Source organism: Oryctolagus cuniculus, chromosome 19 (genome assembly GCF_964237555.1).
Source record: "Oryctolagus cuniculus chromosome 19, mOryCun1.1, whole genome shotgun sequence".
NCBI classification, from domain to species: domain Eukaryota; kingdom Metazoa; phylum Chordata; class Mammalia; order Lagomorpha; family Leporidae; genus Oryctolagus; species Oryctolagus cuniculus.
The window spans coordinates 42,072,758-42,095,399 of NC_091450.1; the positions used below are offsets into that span (position 1 = coordinate 42,072,758).

Consider the following 22,642-nt stretch of genomic DNA (forward strand, 5'->3'; position numbering starts at 1 on the left):
ACAGCTTACTATTCTTTTTACTATTTTCTTTTCCTACTTAATACCATTGGTTGAACTCTTTGCTTAACAGAGAATTATTTTTAGGTGTTTAAATCCAATTAAAAATTGATCCCTTTTAAAAATAGGACTTGGAATAAGAGAGGGAGGAGATGTACATTTCGGCACACGTTCCCTCAGACTTACCCCTAAGGATAAAGCTAAAAACTTGCCATGGGACTCCAAATTCCATTAAGTTGGCATGTACCAATGCCATTTTACTAGTTAAAGTGATCATTTTAATGGCATAATTGATCATAAAGATAGGAATAAGTGTCAAAGCGATCATATAAATTAGACCAAATGACTGCTAATAATAATAATAGATAAAATTAAAAAGGAGGGAATGATCCAACATGAGAAGCAGGCCACACAGCAGACTCATAGAATGACAATGTCCTAACCAGCACTCTGGCCTCATAATCAGTCCTTAAGGCATTCAGATCTGGCTAAAAAGCCCATGAGAGTTTCTCAGGCATGGAAAGCCAAGACACTGTAGCAAAATGACCTACATGAAAGATCTCTGTGAGTGAGAACCTGGTGGAAAGAAGGGGCCATCAAAGAAGGAGGTACCTTTCTCTGAAGGGAAGAGAGAACTTCCACTTTGATTATGGCCCTATCTAAATCATGTCTGAGTTTGTGGACTCAAAAGGCTTCCATAGCCTTAGTAGCTCATAACAAGAGCCTCAGGTGATCCCTGACATCATATGTAAGAGTGTCAATTGTTAAATTAACAACACTGTGCACTTGCTCCCCATGTAGGTCCTCTGTCCTTAATGAGCTGTACTATGAGAATTAATGGTAAAACTAGTTTTCAAACAGAACTTTACATTTTGTGTGTCTGTGTGGGTGCAAAATGTTGAAATATTTACTTAGTATAGAGTTGATCTTCTGTATATAAAGATAATTAAAAACAAATCATAATGAAGAATGGGATGGGAGAGGGAGTAGGAGGTGGGACGGGACTGGAGGTGGGAAGGCGGGTGTGGGGGGAAGAACTGTTATAATCCAAAAGCTGTACCTATGAAATTTATATTTATTAAAGAAAATCTTTCGGGGGTGGAGCCAAGATGGCGGAATAGTGAGGGCGTGCACCGATAGTCCGGGAAAATTTAGTTTAATAAAAGTGGAGTTACGGTAGCCTCAGAAAAAGGATCAGGAAAAAATTGCAGAGGAAACTCTTTCGGATCTAGTGGCTGTGACTCAGAGGACCTACTGGGAGAGCAGGGTCGCCCACCGCGTGGAAGCCGAACTGCGGGAGCCGCAGAGTCTGCGCGCCAGTGCGGGAAGGGGAGTCGATGTGACACTGACACCAGCGGGGAGAGGAGGGATGCCCAGGGCTCCGAGTCCACACATTGGCGCTGGAAGCGAAGGTGAGCTCAGTAACCGGAGACATTGGCAGGGAAACGGCAGACAGAATTTTAGAGGGAAGCGGGCTTTGAAGCGGGAAAGTTCACCAGACTGACTACAGGAGAGAAGGAAAAAAAAAAACCGTGGGGGGTACTGGTACAGACAAGTTTCTCTCTCCGCCAACCTTGCAAAGGCAAGCAAGAGACAAAGAGCAAGGCCCGCTTGGGATATACATAATAAAAGGGGAGAGTTAAGGCTACAATTCAGTAGCCTAGGCAACCCAGTGGGAGTCCGCAGGAGAAACGGAGCCTGCACAGACTCTTTGGGTAGAAGCCAGAGATTGGAAGCTAAATACCATCAATTCTGCTCAGCCTTGCAGTATTACTTACCTCCCGAATAAAAAATAAAATAAAATAAATAAATGAATAAATAAAGAGAGAGAGATTTACCAAGCATAACCTGAGGGTGTCACCTTTGCACACCCGTAACCCTGAAGAACCAACCAGAGCTCTCAGGCCACACCCATCTCAAGCCTCCAAGGCTCCAACAACAGCAGGCAGTCCACTTAACACAGACATAGTATAAAAAAAATAATAAAATAAAAAAAAACACCTTACAGTGAGGGAAAAAAATTAACCATGCCAAGCAATAAACACAGAAATCGAGGGAATAAGATCAATGATGACACTATGATGCCTACAAATAAACAAAACACCCCAAGCCAAGATTATGAAGACGATGAGATAGAAGAAATGCAAGATACGGATTTCAAAATTTATGATAAGAACATTTAGAAGTTTTCAAAAGCAGGTATTTAATCGGGGTGGAGCCAAGATGGCGGAATAGTGAGGGCGCGCACCGATAGTCTGGGAAAATTTAGTTTAATAAAAGGGGAGTTACGGTAGCCTCAGAAAAAAGAACCAGGAAAATATTGCAGAGAAAACTCTTCTGGATCAAGTGGCTGTGAATCGGAGGACCTACTGGGAGAACAAGGTCGCCCACCGCGCGGAAGCCAAGCCGCGGGACCGAGCCGCGGAAGCCACAGGGTCTGCGCGCCAGTGCTCGAAGGGGAGTGCATGCCACACAGACACCAGCGGGGAGACTTGGGACGTCCAGGGCTCCAAGTCCACACATCAGCGCTGGAAGGGGAGGTGAGCTCAATAACCCGAGACATTGGTGGGGAAACGGGGGTCAGAATCTAGAGGGGGGCCGGAAAGTGCAGCAAACTCACTACCGGAAAGAAGGAAAAAAAAAGCTTCAGGGTTTCTCTTCCCCCTAACCTTGCAAAGGTTGCAAGGCTGCAAGGCTTGAAGAATTCCTAAGAGACAAAGAGCAGACCCCCTCTCTGGTTTTACATATCAATGGGGGAGAGCTAAGGAACTGAGTCACTACAATTCAGTAGCCTAGGCAACCCAGTGGGAGTCCAGGGGAGCCTAAACGGACTCTGTGGGTAGAGAAGCCAGAGACTGGAAGCTAAATACCATCAATTCTGCACAGCCGTGCTGTGCGGTGTTACCCCCTGAATAAATAAAATAAATAAATAAATAAAAAGAGAGAGATTTACCAAGCATAACCTGAGGGTGTCACCTTTGCACACCCTTAACCAGGAAGAACCAAGCAGAGCTCTCAGGCCACACCCATCTCAAGCCTCCAAGGCTCCCCCAACAGCAGGCAGTCCACTTAACATGGACATAGTATAAAATAAAAAAAAAAACACACAGTGACGCAAGAAGAATTAACTATGCCAAGTAACAAACACAGAAATCGAGGGAACAAGATCAACGATGACACTATGATGACTCCAAATAAACAAAACACCACAAATCAAGATTATGAAGATGATGAGATAGAAGAAATGCAAGATACGGATTTCAAAAAATTTATGATAAGAACATTTAGAGGTTTTCAAAAGCAAATCCTTGAACTACAGAGATCCTTATTGGACAAGATTGAAAATCTCTCTTGTGAAAATGAAATTTTAAGGAAGAATCAAAATGAAACTCAGAAACTAGTAGAACAGGAAAGTGTAATAGTCAAGAGAAATCAAAATGAAATGAAGAGCTCAATAGATCAAATGACAAACACATTAGAAAGCCTTAAAAACAGAATGGGTGAAGCAGAAGAGAGAATATCGGACTTAGAAGATAGAGCCCAGGAAAACATACAGTCAAACCAAAGAAAAGAAGAGGAAATTAGAAATCTAAAACATATTGTTGGGAATCTACAGGATACTATTAAAAAACCCAACATTCGGGTTCTAGGAGTTCCTGAAGGCATGGAGAGAGAGAAAGGATTAGAAGGCCTTTTTAGTGAGATACTAGCAGAGAACTTTCCGGGCTTGGAGAAGGACAGAGACATCCTAGTACAGGAAGCTCACAGAACCCCCAATAAACATGACCAAAAGAGATCCTCACCACGACACGTGGTAATTAAACTTACCACAGTGAAACATAAAGAAAAGATCCTAAAATGTGCAAGAGAGAAACATCAGATTACTCTCAGAGGATGTCCAATTAGACTCACAGCAGACTTCTCATCAGAAACACTACAGGCTAGGAGGGAATGGCGAGACATAGCACAGGTGCTAAGAGAGAAAAATTGCCAGCCCAGAATATTATATCCTGCAAAGCTCTCATTTGTGAATGAAGGGGAAATAAAGACCTTTCATAGCAAACAGAAATTGAAAGACTTTGTGGCCACTCGTCCTGCCCTGCTAAAGATACTTAAAGATGTGCTACACTCAGAAACACAGAAACATGGCCATCAGTATGAAAGAAGGTAAAAGAAGAACACCTACCAGTAAAAGAGCATGGGAAGCTCATAGCATATACTAGAAAATATCTCCGGGAAAATGGCAGGGCAAAGTCACTATGTATCAATAGTCACATTGAACATTAATGGTTTGAATTATCCAGTTAAAAGACACCGATTGGCTGACTGGCTCAAAGAACACAACCCAACTATTTGTTGCCTACAAGAAACACATCTCTCTAACAAAGAGGCATGCAGACTGAAAGTGAAAGGCTGGAAAAAGATATTCCATGCCAACAGAAACCAAAAAAAAGCAGGTGTAGCCATATTAATATCAGACAAAATCAACTTTAAAACAAAAACTGTTAAGAGAGACAAAGAGGGACACTATATAATGATTAAGGGTTCAATTCAACAGGAAGATGTAACTATTATAAATGTATATGCACCTAATTACAGGGCACCGGTCTATTTAAAAGATATGTTAAGGGACTTAAAGGGAGATTTAGATTCCAATACAATAGTACTGGGGGACTTCAATACTCCACTCTCAGAAATAGACAGATCATCCGGACAGAAGATCAACAAGGAAACAGCAGATTTAATTGACACTATTGTCCAAATGGATCTAATAGATATCTACAGAACTTTCAACCCTACATCTAAAGACTTCCCATTCTTCTCAGCAGTGCATGGAACCTTCTCTAGGATTGATCACATACTAGGCCATAAAGCAAGTCTCAGCAAATTTAAAAGAATTAGAATCATACCATGCAGCTTCTCAGACCACAGCGGAATGAAGCTGGAAATTAGCAACTCAGGAAAACCTAGAAAGTATGCAAACACATGGAGACTGAACAACATGCTCCTGAATGAACACTGGATCATTCAAGAAATCAAAAGAGAAATCAAAAACTTTCTGGAAGTAAATGAAGACAACAACACAACATATCAAAACTTACGGGATACAGCAAAAGCAGTATTGAGAGGCAAATTTATAGCAATAGGTGCCTATATCAAGAAATTGGAAAGACACCAAATAAATTAGCTTTCAGCGCATCTCAAGGACCTAGAAAAACTGCAGCAAACCAAACCCAAATCTAGTAGGAGAAGAGAAATAATTAAAACCAGAGAAGAAATTAACAGGATTAAATAAAAAAAAAAAAAACACTACAAAAAATCAGCCAAACGAGGAGCTGGTTTTTTGAAAAAATAAACAAAATTGACACCCTATTGGCCCAAATAACTAAAAAAAGAAGAGAAAAGACCCAAATCAATAAAATCAGAGATGAAAAAGGAAACGTAACAACAGACACTACAGAAATAAAAAGAATCATCAGAAATTACTACAAGGACCTGTATTCCAGCAAACAGGAAAACCTATCAGAAATGGATAGATTCCTGGACACATGCAATCTACCAAATTGAACCATGAAGACATAAAAAACCTAAATAGACCCATAACTGAAACAGAAATTGAAACAGTAATAAAGGCCCTCCCAACAAAGAAAAGCCCAGGACCAGATGGATTCACTGCTGAATTCTACCAGACATTTAAAGAAGAACTAATCCCAATTTTTCTCAAACTAATCAGAACAATCGAAAAAGAGGGAATCCTCCCAAATTCTTTCTATGAAGCCAGCATCACCTAAATCCCTAAGCCAAAGAAAGATGCAGCACTGAAAGAAAATTAAGACCAATATCCCTGATGAACGTAGATGCAAAAATCCTCAATAAAATTCTGGCCAATAGAATACAACAACACATCAGGAAAATCATCCACCCAGACCAAGTGGGATTCATCCCTGGTATGCAGGGATGGTTCAACATTCGCAAATCAATCAATGTGATTCACCACATTAACAGACTGCAAAAGAAAAACCATATGATTATCGCAATTGATGCAGAGAAAGCATTTGATAAAATTCAACACCCTTTCATGATGAAAACTCTAAGCAAATTGGGTATAGAAGGAACATTCCTCAATATAATCAAAGCAATTTATAAAAAAAAACCCACAGCCAGCATCCTATTGAATGGGGAAAAGTTGGAAGCATTTCCACTGAAATCTGGCACCAGGCAGGGATGCCCACTCTCACCACTGCTATTCAACATAGTTCTGGAAGTTTTAGCCAGAGCTATTAGGGAAGAAAAAGAAATTAAAGGAATACAAATTGAGAAGGAAGAAGTCAAACTATCCCTCTTTACAGACGATATGATTCTGTACTTAGAGGATCCAAAGAACTCTACTAAGAGACTATTGGAACTCATAGAGGAGTTTGGCAAAGTGGCAGGATATAAAATCAATGCACAAAAATCAACAGCCTTTGTATACACAGGCAATGCCATGACTGAGAAAGAACTGCTAAGATCAATCCCATTCACAATAGCTACAAAAACAATCAAATACCTTGGAATAAACTTAACCAAGGACGTTAAAGATCTCTACGATGAGGATTACAAAATCTTAAAGAAAGAAATAGAAGAGGATACCAAAAAATGGAAAAATCTTCCATGCTCATGGTTGGAAGAATCAACATCATCAAAATGTCCATTCTCCCAAAAGCAATTTATAGATTCAATGCAATACCAATCAAAATACCAAAGACATTCTTCTCAGATCTAGAAAAAATGATGCTGAAATTCATATGGAGGCACAAGAGACCTCAAATAGCTAAAGCAATGTTGTACAACAAAAACAAAGCCGGAGGCATCACAATACCAGATTTCAGGACATACTACAGGGCAGTTGTAATCAAAACAGCATGGTACTGGTACAGAAACAGATGGATAGACCAATGGAACAGAATAGAAACAGCAGAAATCAACCCAAACATCTACAGCCAACTTATATTTGATCAAGGATCTAAAACCAATTCCTGGAGCAAGGACAGTCTATTCAATAAATGGTGCTGGGAAAACTGGATTTCCACGTGCAGAAGCATGAAGCAAGACCCCTACCTTACGCCTTACACAAAAATCCACTCAACGTGGATTAAAGACATAAATCTACGTCCTGACACCATTAAGTTATTAGAGAACATTGGAGAAACCCTTCAAGATATTGGCACAGGCAAAGAGTTTCTGGAAAAGACCCGGGAGGCACAGGCAGTCAAAGCCAAAATCAACTATTGGGATTGCATCAAATTGAGAAGTTTCTGTACTGCAAAAGAAACAGTCAGGAGAGTGAAGAGGCAACCGACAGAATGGCAAAAAATATTTGCAAACTATGCAACAGATAAAGGGTTAATAACCAGAATCTACAAAGAGATCAAGAAACTCCACAACAACAAAACAAACAACCCACTTAAGAGATGGGCCAAGGACCTCAATAGACATTTTTCGAAAGAGGAAATCCAAATGGCCAACAGGCACATGAAAAAATGTTCAAGGTCGTTAGCAATCAGGGAAATGCAAATCAAAACCACAATGAGGTTTCACCTCACCCCGGTTAGAATGGCTCACATACAGAAATCTACCAACAACAGATGCTGGCGAGGATGTGGGGAAAAAGGGACACTAACCCGCTGTTGGTGGGAATGCAAACTGGTAAAGCCACTATGGAAGTCAGTCTGGAGATTCCTCAGAAACCTGAAGATAACCCTACCGTTCGACCCAGCCATCCCACTCCTTGGAATTTACCCAAAGGAGTTTAAATTGATAAAGAAAAAAGCGGTCTGCACCCTAATGTTTATTGCAGCACAATTCACAATAGCTAAGACCTGGAACCAACCTAAATGCCCATCAACGGTAGACTGGATAAAGAAATTACGGGATATGTACTCTTCAGAATACTATACCGCAGTAAGAAAAAATGAAATCCAGTCATTTGCAACAAAATGGAGGAATCTGGAACACATCATGCTGAGTGAAATAAGCCAGTCCCAAAGGGACAAATATCATATGTTCTCCCTGATCGGTGACAACTGACTGAACACCAAAAAGGAAACCTCCTGAAGTGAAATGGACACTATGGGAAACAGTGACTTGATCAGCATAGCCCTGACTGTTAATGAACAACTTAATACATTATCCCTCTTAGTAGTTTTTTCTTTTTGTCTGTTCTATTTAATATGACTGGTTTAATTCTGTAATTAATACACAGTTATTCTTTTTTTTGACAGGCAGAGTGGACAGTGAGAGAGAGAGACAGAGAGAAAGGTCTTCCTTTGCCGTTGGTTCACCCTCCAATGGCCGCCGCAGCCGGCGCACCGCGCTGATCCGATGCAGGAGCCAGGAGCCAGGTGCTTTTCCTGGTCTCCCATGGGGTGCAGGGCCCAAGCACCTGGGCCATCCTCCACTGCACTCCCTGGCCACAGCAGAGGGCTGGCCTGGAAGAGGGGAAACTGGGACAGAATCCGGCGCCCCGACCAGGACTAGAACCCGGTGTGCCGGCGCCGCTAGGCGGAGGATTAGCCTAGTGAGCCGCGGCGCCGGCCCAATACACAGTTATTCTTAAGTGTTGAAAATTAACTGAAATGTGATCCATGTTAAACATAAGAGTGGGAATAAGAGAGGGAAGAGATGTGCAATTTGGGACATCTCAAGCTGACTTGCCCCAAATGGTAGAGTTAGAAACATACCAGGGGATCCAATTCAATCCCAATCAGGAGTCATGTACCAATGCCATCTCACTAGTCCAAGGGATCAATTTCAGTTCACAATTGATCATAATGAAAGGACTAAGAGTCAAACGGACCACATAAACAAGTCTAGTACCTGCTAATACTAACCGATAGAATAAATAAAGGGGAGAGTGATCCAACATGGGAAGCGAGATACTCAGCAGACTCATAGAATGGCAGATGTCCTAAACAGCACTCTGGCCTCAGAATCAGCCCTAAAGGCATTCGGATCTGGCTGAAAAGCCCATGAGAGTATTTGAGGCATGGAAAGCCAAGACACTCTGGCAAAAGATCTCTGTGAGTGAGATCCCAGTGGAAAGAACAGGTCTTCAAAGAAGGAGGTACCTTTCTCTGAAGGGAGGAGAGAACCTCCACTTTGACTATGACCTTGTCTAAACAAGATAAGAGTCGGAGAACTCAAAAGGCTTCCATAGCCTTGAGATTGAATGCTATAACGAGTACTCAAACAATATATTTCACTTTGTGTTTGTATGGGGGTGCAAACTGTTGAAAGCTTTACTTAATGTATACTAAACTGATCTTCTGTAAAAAAAAATTATCAATTCCCAACTTGACTCTCACTGGGATTAAGGGATTAAACATGACAATAGGTCTGATCTGATTTCATCATCATTTAAAAAATCATCTATTATTTTTCACTTTATGCTTCTGTGTGGGAGCAAACTGTTGAAATCTTTACTTAATGTATGCTAAACTGATCTTCTGTATATAGAGAATCGAAAATGAATCTTGATGTGAATGGAAGGGGAGAGAGAGTGGGAAAGGGAAGGGTTGTGGGCGGGAGGGACGTTATGGGGGGGAAGCCATTGTAATCCATAAGCCGTACTTTGGAAATTTATATTCATTAAATAAAAGTTAAAAAAATAAAGAAAGTCTTTCTAATAAAAATTTAAAAATTCTCTAATTTACTTAACATATTTGGATTGGAAGTGTTTTTAACTTAAAGATGAATTAGAGCAACGAACTTCTTTGCAGTAAAACATTTCCCATTCAAGAGTGTTCTATCTCATTTACCTTAGTATTTTCAATTTATTTATTAAAGTATTATTATATTTTCTGTGATAAGTATTTTATAGTTTCTTGTATACTTCTTCAATTTACTTATTAGTTCCAATTATTTGTAGATTGATTTTTTTGGACTTCTAAGGTAAGAAAAATAATAAAATGTTCCTTTTTCACACATTATCCTTCTTATTCCTTTCTATAATTTTATTATACTGGAAAAGTCCTCTGATATAATGTTTCAAAGTCATAATAATTGTGAGCTTTGTATTGTTCTTAGCCTTAATGGGAATATTTCTCATGTTTTACCCATGAAAATTTATGCCTTTACTGTTTTTTGATATCTTTTGAAAAATCCAAATGAATATCTCTTTAATAGGAAAATGTCTTATATTGAACCCAAGAAAATTTTTTACATAATTTTTAACAGTGATAGAACACATAAAATTTATCATCTTAACAAATTTTATTTCTTGATTCTGCTCTTAGGAGAACAGCTTTAAGTCTTTGGAAAATTGGTGTGTTTGCCATGAGTTTTTCATACATAGTCTTTATTATGTTCAGGTACTTTCTATTCCTAGTTGTTGAGTGTTTATCATTAAAGAATGGTGAATTTTGTTAAATGCTCTTTCTGTATCAATTGAGATCACATTGCTTTTTCTTCTCTATTTTAATAATTTGGTATAATCTATTGATTGATTCATATACTGGACCATCCTTGCATTATAGAGATAATTTCAAGTTCATCATGTTAATTCTTTTAGTAATCTTGTGACTTCAGTTTGCTAATATTCAAAAATCATGCTAAGTAGCATTTAAAAATAAAGTAGAAGAACAAAAGATGAAGTGTGCTAGTCAGGGAAGCATGTTTTGCTAAGACTACATTTGAAAAATGTATAAACAAGATTTAAAAAATGAAGAATTTCTAGAATTTCCAAGGCTTGGACAACAATATATGTTAAAAAATCAAGTGGAAGCTGAAATAGTTAAGAAATAACAAAGGATATAATGTGACTGGCATACAGTAAATCAGGCATAGGAAACAAAACAGAAAATATGGCCAGGGCCAGATCATATATGACCTTTGCTGTTCAGGTTAAAACAATGAAATTACCTGTAATGAAAATATCAATCTAACTACTGTGTAGAGGAAAAGAGTAAGAAGAGTAGTAACAGGGTTTGTTGTACTAGTTCAGGAAAGATTTTATAGCTAAAATGTTGTGTATAGTCAGTATGTTAGTTCAGGCTGCTACTCAAAAAGTAGCATAGCCTAAGGGCCAGCACTGTGGTGTAGCGAGTAAAGCCACCACCTGCAGTGCCAGCATCCCATATGGGTACTAGTTTGAGTCCTGGCTGTACTACTTCCAATCCAGCTTTCTGCTAAAGCCTGGGAAAGCAGTGGAAGATGGCCCAAGTAATTGGGCTCCTGCACCCAAGTGGGAGATCCGGAGGAAGCTCCTGGCTCCTGGCTTCAGGCTGACCTAAGCCCTGGCTGCTGCATCCATTTGAGGAGTAAACTGGCAGATGGAAGATTCTCTCTCTCTCTCTCTCTCTCTCTCTCTCTCTCTCCCTCCCTCTCCCTCTACCTCTCCCTCTCCCTCTTTCCCCCCCCCCTCCCTCCCTCTCTATCTCTCGCTCTCTCTCCCTCTCCTTCTCCTTCTCCCTTTCTCCCTCACTCCCTCCCCTTCTCTCCCTCAAATAAATAAATCTTTTTTTAAAAAAATAGCATAGCCTTGATGATTTAACCGACAAATATATATTTCCCCCAGTTTCTGAGGCAGGAAAGCACAAGATCAAGGTGCTGGCAGATTTGGTGCCTGCTGGGGGCTGCTTCCTGGCTCTAGATGGCCATCTTCTCACCCTGAGTAAGAGAGCTCTAGCAGGAAGGAGCAAGAGATTCTCTGGAGACTTTTCTATAGGGGTGATATCCCATCACTTCATGACCTTCACTTCTCAAAAGCCTCACCCCCTTATATCACAATACTGGGGGTTAGAATTTCAACACTAATTTGGGAAGACACAAGCATAACACTCATATTTGGAGAATATTTTGATAGAGCCAACAGGATGTGGTAGGTGAGAGGAAAGAGTGCAAATTATATCAGGGTTTCTTGCTTAATAGATGTAACTATTTGGCAACATTTACTTAAATGGGAATCATTAGGAGATACAAGCATATGTAGTGGTGAGTTTTAGTTTTGATCTATTAAGTTTGATTTATTTATCAGATGGTCAAGTGGAAATGTGGTGTTATAAATTTAATATATAAGTCACAAATTTAGAGGAAAGGCAAGAATGGAAACATAAACTTAAATACACAAGATTACTTGGTAAATCAATGAAAACAGTGAAGGAAGTCTTAGGACTACGTATGAGGCAATCCAACATCAAAGAGGTCAAAATGATGAAAAGATTCAAGCAAAGAAAACTCAAACTGAAGAGTCAATGAATGTGGAGCTACACTGAGTGAAGTGTTCAGTGAATAAAGTTTTTCCAGAGGGGAAACGTAATGGTATAAAACTTTTTCCCATTGTCTCTAAAGGATTCCAGAAAAGTAAACTATGTTGCTTGAGTACCTGACACCAAGTTAGATTAGTGGAATTCTGTGTCAACTATGTCATTCTCACATACTCAGAGACTCAGAGCATCAGCAATCTGGGTACTTGGAAACTGTCAATGATTTAGCTAGAAACTTTGAGAGGATTATCCGATCCACTCTGTCCTTGGGGAGATCATTATGGTCACTCAGTGGTAACATCTCTCCTCAGTACTCTCCTCAGAGCGTTGGCTACATCCTTATTCCGAAGAGTATAAATCAGAGGATTCAGTGTGGGAGTGATGATACTACTGAAGACAGATCCAACTTTGTCTTGCAGTGGAGTGCGCTGGGATCTGGGCCTCATGTATGAAAAGATGATGGCCCCAAACCACAGGGAAACCACGGTGAAGTGAGAGCTACAAGTGGCAAAGGCATTTCTCTTACTTCCAGCTGAACGCATCTGAATGACACTGTGGAGGATGAAGATGTAAGATGTAGAAACCAGGATGATGGGGAGGAGGAGAAGTAGGACGGTGCTGATATATGCTGTGGTCTCATAAACAGTGATGTCACCACAGACCAACTTCACAACAGCTGGAAACTCACAGTAGAAGTGGTGGATCCTCCGAGGCCCACAGAAAGGGGAGTACATCAAAATCATTGTGTGGATTAGGGAGTTTATGCTCGAACCCAACCATGACATGACCGCCATCATCAGTCCCACCGTTCTGTTCATGAGCACAGAATAACGTAGGGGGTGACAGATGGCAACATAGCGGTCATAGGACATGAGAGCTAGGAGAAGACATTCGGCACCACCTAGAGACAAATAGAGGAAGTGCTGGATTGCGCAGCCCACAAAGGAGATGGACTTCTTGCCAGATAGGTAGTTGGCAGCCATCTTGGGGATGGTTGTGGAAACATGCATCAAGTCCATGAGGGAGAGCTGTCTGAGCAGGAAGTACATTGGTGTATGAAGCCGGGAATCCACACAGATGAGGAGAATGGTTAGGGTGTTGCCACTCACTGCAATGAAGAAGACCACCATGGTCAAGGAGAAAAGAAAAAAGTGGGTGAGGGAGTCATCAAAGAGCCCTTCAAGGATGAAGTCTGCCAGGGAGGTCTGATTCCTCTGCCACATGTCCCCTTTCACAAACCCTGGGGAAACAGGGAGTGGAGATGAAGTGTGATACCAAAATAGTAGGGTCCAGAATGTCTGAAGAAAAGCATCTTTCCATTGAAGAAATAATTTTTTCTCCAAGTATTCAACAACTCTAATAATTAAAAGAAACTTTTTAAAATAGAGTCAGTGATCATTTAAAAGCTTTGTTCATAAATATGATCACTCTGCAATTTCAGAATATCCAGACTCTATTCAGTACCACCTTCCAGACAAGGGTCTCTTCTCATCATCCAAAGTAAATAATTTACATAGAAAGACAGATACAGAGATCAGCACAACAGATGTGTTTACTGGCTTGCTTATGCTATCACCCTGAGTTTTAGCAGGGATGCTAAGCCACTAAGAAATTTCTACACATACAAACACATGTAACAGATTTTATAACAGGACTTTGACCTTACACAATTGTGCAAGCTGATAAAATAATCTATGCAAAGCTGTCACCTCTGTGTCTGATGTTACAAAAGAAGATGGTTTGATGTAAAAATCCTCAACCAAATGCTAGCTAATAAAATCTAACTCATCAAAAAGATCATCCACCTAAAACAAGGGGAAATTTATCCCAGGGATACAAGGTTAGTTTGGCACATAAAAATCAATAGACAATACATCACACTAACAAAAGGAATAAAATTCATATGATTATCTCAATAGATGCATAGAAAGCATTTGATAAAACACAACACCCGGGGGCGGAGCCAAGATGGCGGAATAGTGAGGGCGCGCACCGATAGTCCGGGAAAATTTAGTTTAATAAAAGGGGAGTTACGGTAGCCTCAGAAAAAAGAACCAGGAAAATATTGCAGACGAAACTCTTCTGGATCCAGTGGGCGTAAATCGGAGGACCTACTGGGAGAACAAGGTCGCCCACCGCGCGCGAAAGCCTAGCCGCAGGACCGAGCCGCGGGACGGAGCCGCGGAAGCCGAGCCGCGGAAGCCGAGCCGCGGGACTGAGCTACGCAAGCTGCAGGGTCTGCGCGCAAGTGCTCAAAGGGGAGTGCAACAGCGGGGAGACTTGGGATGTCCAGGGCTCCGAGTCCACACATCGGCGCTGGAAGGGGAGCAGACCTGCGTGGAGAGCGTGGGAGCCCACAGTTCGGGACACCAGCGGCAGACTCAACACACCAGCGCTGGAACGCAAGGTGAGCCGAACCTCAATAACCCGAGACACCGGCAGGCAAGCGGAGAGAGGAGACTAGAGGGAACGACCCCCGGGGGAGGGGGGGGGACTTCACCAAGCTAACTGGAAGAGAGAGAGAGGGGAAAAAAAAAAGGTGACTTGTATGGACACGGGTTTCTCTCTCTCCGCTCACCTCTCAAGGGCGAGCAAGACAAAGAGCAGGCGCCATCTTGGACATACGTCATAAGCAGAGCGACCTCAGGTCTGCACCGGCCCTGAGCCTAGCAGAAAAACCTGACTCTGGGTGGGGAGAATTAACAGGAGATTAGGACCTAGTAAATTTGTGGTGCTACTGAACTGAGACTGTGAAAAAAGAGACGGTGGGGGAGAGAACTCACGGAATTCACCTGAGTACTCTCCAGAGACGCTACAATTCCGTAACTTTGGCAACCCAGTGGGAGACTGAAGGAGAATTTGAGCCCACTCCGAGGGCCGAACAGATTCCCTGTGTGGTCCTTGGGAAAGAGCTTCCGATCTCTGGCTCCTGTGGGTATATCATTTGCCTGCTAACTACCTCCAACTTCGTTCAGCTGTGCAGAATAACTTCCCTTTTGAATCAAAAAAAAAAAAGAGAGAGAGAGAGAGAGGTTTACCACACCCAACCTGGGAGTGGCACCTTTGGCACACCAAACAGAGCTCTCAGGCCACACCCATCTCAAGCCCTAAGGCTCCATCAAAAACAGATAGTCCACTTAATCTAGAGTCATAGTATAACAAGAAAAAGCACCACAGTGAAGAAACCAAATATCTCCAATATGACAAATAACAAACGCAAAAACCAAGGTAATAAAAACAAGGAAGTCACCATGAAGCCCTCAAATGAAAAAGACACCCCAATTCAAGATTATGAGGATGATGACATAGAAGAAATGCAAGAAGCAGATCTCAAAAAATTGATAAGAACATTAAGAAGTTCTCAAAAACAAATTCTTGAACTACAGAAATCCTTAATGGACAAGATAGAAAATCTCTCTCGTGAAAATGAAATATTAAGGAGGAATCAAAATGAAACGAAACAACTAGTACAACAGGAAACTGGGATAGTGACTGAAGTGAAGAATTCAATAGATCAAATGAAAAACACAATAGAGAGCCTTACAAACAGAATGGGAGAAGCAGAAGAGAGAATATCAGACTTAGAAGACAGAGAACAGGAAAGGATACAGTCAGACCAAAGAAAAGACGAGGAAATTAGGAATCTAAAACATATTGTCGGGAATCTTCAGGATACTATTAAAAAACCCAACATTCGGGTTCTAGGAGTTCCTGAAGGCATGGAGAGGGAGAAAGGATTAGAAGGCCTTTTTAGTGAGATATTAGCAGAAAATTTCCCAGGTTTGGAGAAGGACAGAGAAATCCTAGTACAGGAAGCTCACAGAACCCCTAATAAACACGACCAAAAGAGATCCTCAGCACGACACGTTGTAATTAAACTCTCCACAGTGAAACATAAAGAAAAGATCCTAAAATGTGCAAGAGAGAAACGTCAGATTACTCTCAGAGGATCTCCAATCAGACTCACAGCTGACTTCTCATCAGAAACTCTACAAGCTAGGAGGGAATGGCAAGATATAGCCCAGGTACTAAGAGAGAACAATTGTCAGCCCAGAATATTATATCCTGCAAAGCTATCATTTGTGAATGAAGGTGAAATAAAGACTTTTCATAACAAACAGAAATTGAAAGAATTTGTTGCCACTCGTCCAGCCCTGCAAAAGATGCTTAAAGATGTGTTACACACAGAAACAAAGAAACACGGTCATCAATATGAAAGAAGGTAAAGGAAGGAAACCTCACAGCAAAAGATCACAGGGAATTCAAAGCATATATTAGAACTTATCTTTGGCAAATGGCAGGGCAAAGTTACCACTTATCATTAGTCACATTGAACGTGAATGGCCTGAACTGTCCAGTTAAAAGACACCGTTTGGCTGATTGGGTTAAGGAACAAAACCCATCTATTTGCTGCTTACAAGAAACACATCTTTCCAACAAAGATCCATACAGACTGAAAGTGAAAGGCTGGAAAAAGATATACCATGCCAACAGAAATGAAAAAAGAGCAGGCGTAGCCATCTTAATATCAGACACCATAAACTTTACTACAAAAACCGTTAAGAGAGACAAAGAGGGACACTACATAATGATTAAGGGATCAATTCAACAGGAAGATATAACAATTATCAATGTATATGCACCTAACTACAGGGCACCGGTTTATCTAAAAGATTTGTTAACGGACTTAAAGGGAGACTTAGACCCCAATACAATAGTACTGGGGGACTTCAATACTCCACTCTCAGAAATAGACAGATCAATAGGACAGAAGATCAACAAGGATACAGTAGATTTAAACGACACTATAGCCCAAATGGATCTAACAGATATATACAGAACTTTCAATCCTACAGCTAAAGATTTTACATTCTTCTCAGCAGTACATGGAACCTTCTCTAGGATTGACCACATACTAGGCCATAAAGCAAGTCTCAGCAAATTCAAAAGAATTAGAATCATACCATGCAGCTTCTCAGACCATAAAGGATGAAGTTGGAAATTAGCAACTCAGGAATCCCTAGAGCATATGCAAACACATGGAGACTGAACAACATGCTCCTGAATGAACAATGGGTCATAGAAGAAATCAAAAGAGAAATCAAAAACTTTCTGGAAGTAAATGAGGATAACAGCACAACATACCAAAACTTATGGGACGCAGCAAAAGCAGTGTTAAGAGGAAAGTTTATATCAATAGGTGCCTACATCAAGAAATTGGAAAGGCACCAAATAGATGAGCTTTCTATTCACCTCAAGGATCTAGAAAACCTACAGCAAACCATACCCAAATCTAGTAGGAGAAGAGAAATAATTAAAACCAGAGAAGAAATCAACAGGATTGAATCAAGAAAAACATTCCAAAAAATCAGCCAAACGAGGAGCTGGTTTTTTGAAAAAATAAACAAAATTGACACCCCATTGGCCCAACTAACTAAAAAAAGAAGAGAAAAGACCCAAATCAATAAAATCAGAGATGAAAAAGGAAATGTAACAACAGACACCACAGAAATAAAAAGAATCATCAGAAATTACTACAAGGACTTGTATGCCAGCAAACAGGGAAACCTATCAGAAATGGATAGATTCCTGGACACATGCAACCTACCTAAATTGAACCAGGAAGACATCGAAAACCTAAACAGACCCATAACTGAGACAGAAATTGAAACAGTAATAAAGGCCCTCCCAACAAAGAAAAGCCCAGGACCAGATGGATTCACTGCTGAATTCTACCAGACATTTAAAGAAGAACTAACTCCAATTCTTCTCAAACTATTCAGAACAATCGAAGAAGAGGGAATCCTCCCAAATTCTTTCTATGAAGCCAGCATCACCTTAATTCCTAAGCCGGAAAAAGATGCAGCACTGAAAGAGAATTACAGACCAATATCCCTGATGAACATAGATGCAAAAATCCTCAATAAAATTCTCGCCAATAGAATGCAACAACACATCAGAAAGATCATCCACCCAGACCAAGTGGGATTTATCCCTGGTATGCAGGGATGGTTTAATGTGCGCAAGACAATCAATGTGATACACCACATTAACAGACTGCAGAAGAAAAACCATATGATTATCTCAATAGATGCCGAGAAAGCATTTGATAAAATACAACACCCGTTCATGATGAAAACTCTAAGCAAACTGGGTTTGGAAGGAACATTCCTCAATACAATCAAAGCAATCTATGAAAAACCCACAGCCAACATCCTATTGAATGGGGAAAAGTTGGAAGCATTTCCACTGAGATCTGGGACCAGACAGGGATGTCCACTCTCACCACTGCTATTCAATATAGTTCTGGAGGTTCTAGCCAGAGCTATTAGGCAAGAAAAAGAAATTAAAGGGATACAAATTGGGAAGGAAGAACTCAAACTATCCCTCTTTGCAGATGACATGATTCTTTATTTAGGGGACCGAAAGAACTCTACTAAGAGACTATTGGAACTCATAGAAGAGTTTGGCAAAGTAGCAGGGTATAAAATCAATGCACAAAAATCAACAGCCTTTGTATACACAGACAATGCCATGGCTGAGGAAGAACTTCTAAGATCAATCCCATTCACAATAGCTACAAAAACAATCAAATACCTTGGAATAAACTTAACCAAGGACGTTAAAGATCTCTACGATGAAAATTACAAAACCTTAAAGAAAGAAATAGAAGAGGATACCAAGAAATGGAAAAATCTTCCATGCTCATGGATTGGAAGAATCAATATCATCAAAATGTCCATTCTCCCAAAAGTAATTTATAAATTCAATGCAATACCAATCAAGATACCGAAGACCTTCTTCTCAGATCTGGAAAAATTGGTGCTGAAATTTATATGGAGGCACAAGAGACCTCGAATAGCTAAAGCAATCTTGTACAACAAAAACAAAGCCGGAGGCATCACAATACCAGATTTCAGGACATACTACAGGGCAGTTGTAATCAAAACAGCATGGTACTGGTACAGAAACAGATGGATAGACCAATGGAACAGAATTGAAATACCAGAAATCAACCCAAACATCTACAGCCAACTTATATTCGATCAAGGATCTAAAACTAATTCCTGGAGCAAGGACAGTCTATTCAATAAATGGTGCTGGGAAAATTGGATTTCCACGTGCAGAATCATGAAGCAAGACCCCTACCTTACACCTTACACAAAAATCCACTCAACATGGACTAAAGACCTAAATCTACGACCTGACACCATCAAGTTACTAGAGAACATTGGAGAAACCCTTCAAGATATTGGCACAGGCAAAGAGTTTCTGGAAAAGACCCGGGAGGCACAGGCAGTCAAAGCCAAAATCAACTATTGGGATTGCATCAAATTGAGAAGTTTCTGTACTGCAAAAGAAACAGTCAGGAGAGTGAAGAGACAACCGACAGAATGGGAAAAAATATTTGCAAACTATGCAACAGATAAAGGGTTAATAACCAGAATCTACAAAGAGATCAAGAAACTCCACAAAAACAAAACCAACAACCCAATTAGGAGATGGGCCAAGGACCTCAATAGACATTTTTCAAAAGAGGAAATCCAAATGGCCAACAGGCACATGAAAAAATGTTCAAGGTCATTAGCAATCAGGGAAATGCAAATCAAAACCACATTGAGGTTCCACCTCACCCCGGTTAGAATGGCTCACATTCAGAAATCCACCAACAACAGATGCTGGCGAGGATGTGGGGAAAAAGGGACACTAACCCACTGTTGGTGGGAATGCAAGCTGGTCAAGCCACTATGGAAGTCAGTCTGGAGATCCCTCAGAAACCTGAAGATAACCCTACCGTTCGACCCAGCCATCCCACTCCTTGGAATTTACCCAAAGGAATTTAAATTGGCAAACAAAAAAGTGGTCTGCAGCCTAATGTTTATTGCAGCTCAATTCACAATAGCTAAGACCTGGAACCAACCTAAATGCCCATCAACGGTAGACTGGATAAAGAAATTATGGGATATGTACTCTTTAGAATACTATACCGCAGTAAGAAACAACGAAATCCAGTCATTTGCAACAAAATGGAGGAATCTGGAACACATCATGCTGAGTGAAATAAGCCAGTCCCAAAGGGACAAATACCATATGTTCTCCCTGATTGGTGACAACTGACTGAACACCAAAAAGGAAACCTGTTGAAGTGGAATGGACACTATGGGAAACGGTGACTTGATCAGCATAGCCCTGACTGTTAATGAACAACTTAATGCATTATCCCTCTTAGTAGTTTTTTTGTCTGTTCTACTTAATATGACTGGTTTAATTCTGTAATTAATACACAGTTATTCTTAAGTGTTGAAATTTAACTGAAATGTGATCCCTGTTAAACACAAGAGTAGGAATAAGAGAGGGAAGAGATGTATAATTTGGGACATGCTCAAGCTGACTTGCCCCAAATGGTAGAGTTAGAAACATACCAGGGTACTCCAATTCAATCCCATCAAGGTGGCATGTACCAATGCCATCTCACTAGTCCAAGTGATCAATTTCAGTTCACAATTGATCATAATGAAAGGACTAAGAGTCAAACGGACCACATAAACAAGTCTAGTACCTGCTAATACTAACCGATAGAATAAATAAAGGGGAGAGTGATCCAACATGGGAAGTGAGATACTCAGCAGACTCATAGAATGGCAGATGTCCTAAATAGCACTCTGGCCTCAGAATCAGCCCTAAAGGCACTCGGATCTGGCTGAAAAGCCCATGAGAGTATTTCAGGCATGGAAAGCCAAGACACTGGCAAAAGATCTCTGTGAGTGAGATCTCAGTGGAAAGAACAGGTCTTCAAAGAAGGAGGTACCTTTCTCTGAAGGGAGGAGAGAACCTCCACTTTGACTATGACCTTGTCTAAATAAGATAAGAATCGGAGAACTCAGAGGGCTTCCATAGCCTTGGAAACTCATGACTGGAGCATAGGGAGATTACTGATGCCATAGACAGGAGTGTTAATTGGTAAAGTCAACAACAGGAGTCACTGTGCACTTACTCCTCATGTAGGATCTCTATCCTTAATGTGCTGTGCATTGAAATTGAATGCTATAACGAGTACTCAAACAGTATATTTCGCTTTGTGTTTCTATGGGGGTGCAAACTGTTGAAATCTTTACTTAATGCATACTAAACTGATCCTCTGTTAAAAAAAAAAAAAAAAGAAAGAAAGAAAGAAAAGAAACTATCAACTCCCAACTTGACTCTCACTGGGATTAAACATGACAATAGGTCTGATCTGATTTCATCATCATTAAAAAAAAATCATCTATTATTTTTCACTTTATGTTTCTGTGTGGGAGCAAACTGTTGAAATCCTTACTTAATGTATACTAAGCTGATCTTCTGTATATTAAGATAATCGAAAATGAATCTTGATGTGAATGGAAGGGGAGAGGGAGTGGGAAAGGGGAGGGTTGTGGGTGGGAGGGACGTTATGGGGGGGGAAGCCATTGTAATCCATTATTCGTACTTTGGAAACTTATATTCATTAAATAAATAAAAAAAAAAACAAAAAAAACAAAAAAACACAACACCCTTTCATGATGAAAAAACATTGAAAAATTAGGTATGGAAGGAACATACCTCAACACAATCAAAGAAATATACAACAAACCACAGCTAGCATCATATTTTTTGCATATGTTAATACTGTTAACAATGGTAATTAACTTTTTTTTAACTTTTATTTAATGAATATAAATTTCCAAAGTACGGCTTATGGATTACAATGGCTTCCCCCCCATAACGTCCCTCCCACCCGCAACCCTCCCCTCTCCCACTCCCTCTCCCCTTCCATTCACATCAAGATTCATTTTCGATTCTCTTTATCTACAGAAGATCAGTTTAGCATACATTAAGTAAAGATTTCAACAGTTTGCTCCCACACAGAAGCATAAAGTGAAAAATAATAGATGATTTTTTAAATGATGATGAAATCAGATCAGACCTATTGTCATGTTTAATCCCAGTGAGAGTCAAGTTGGGAATTGATAATTTCTTCTTTTTTTTTTTCACAGAAGATCAGTGTAGTATACATTAAGTAAAGCTTTCAACAGTTTGCACCCCCATAAAAACACAAAGTGAAATATACTGTTTGAGTACTCGTTATAGCATTAAGTCTCAATGTACAGCACATTAAGGACAAAGATCCTACATGAGGAGTAAGTGCACAGTGACTCCTGTTGTTGACTTTACAAAATGACACTCTTGTTTATGGCCTCAGTAATCTCCCCATGCTCCAGTCATGAGTTTCCATGCTAGCATCATATTGAAAGAGGAAAAGCTGGAAGGATTTTCACTAAGATCCAGACAAGCATATTACTTTAACCAATGTAAATGAGTTGTATATTGTCTCTTAAAAAAAGCTAGAAGATGGGGTTTTTAATGCTTTTACCAAAAGA

General features: G+C 40.2%; 2 protein-coding genes across 3 annotated transcripts in view; both read right to left on the reverse strand.

The window, feature by feature from the left end:
• Nucleotides 1-22,642, reverse strand: part of TRIM4 (tripartite motif containing 4) — a 219,293-nt gene that overhangs the window by 97,744 nt on the left and 98,907 nt on the right. The gene's annotated exons all lie outside the window — the stretch shown is intronic.
• On the reverse strand, nt 11,487-14,724 carry LOC100350535 (olfactory receptor 2AE1-like). The gene has a single exon (XM_051847937.2). It carries the CDS (start codon nt 13,463-13,465, stop codon nt 12,527-12,529), a length of 939 nt encoding a protein of 312 aa, XP_051703897.1. The 5' UTR covers nt 13,466-14,724; the 3' UTR covers nt 11,487-12,526.

Excerpts from the sequence above, each read along its gene's own strand:
- LOC100350535 (XM_051847937.2), bottom strand. The coding sequence starts at position 13,465 with ATGTGGCAGAGGAATCAGACCTCCCTGGCAGACTTCATCCTTGAAGGG.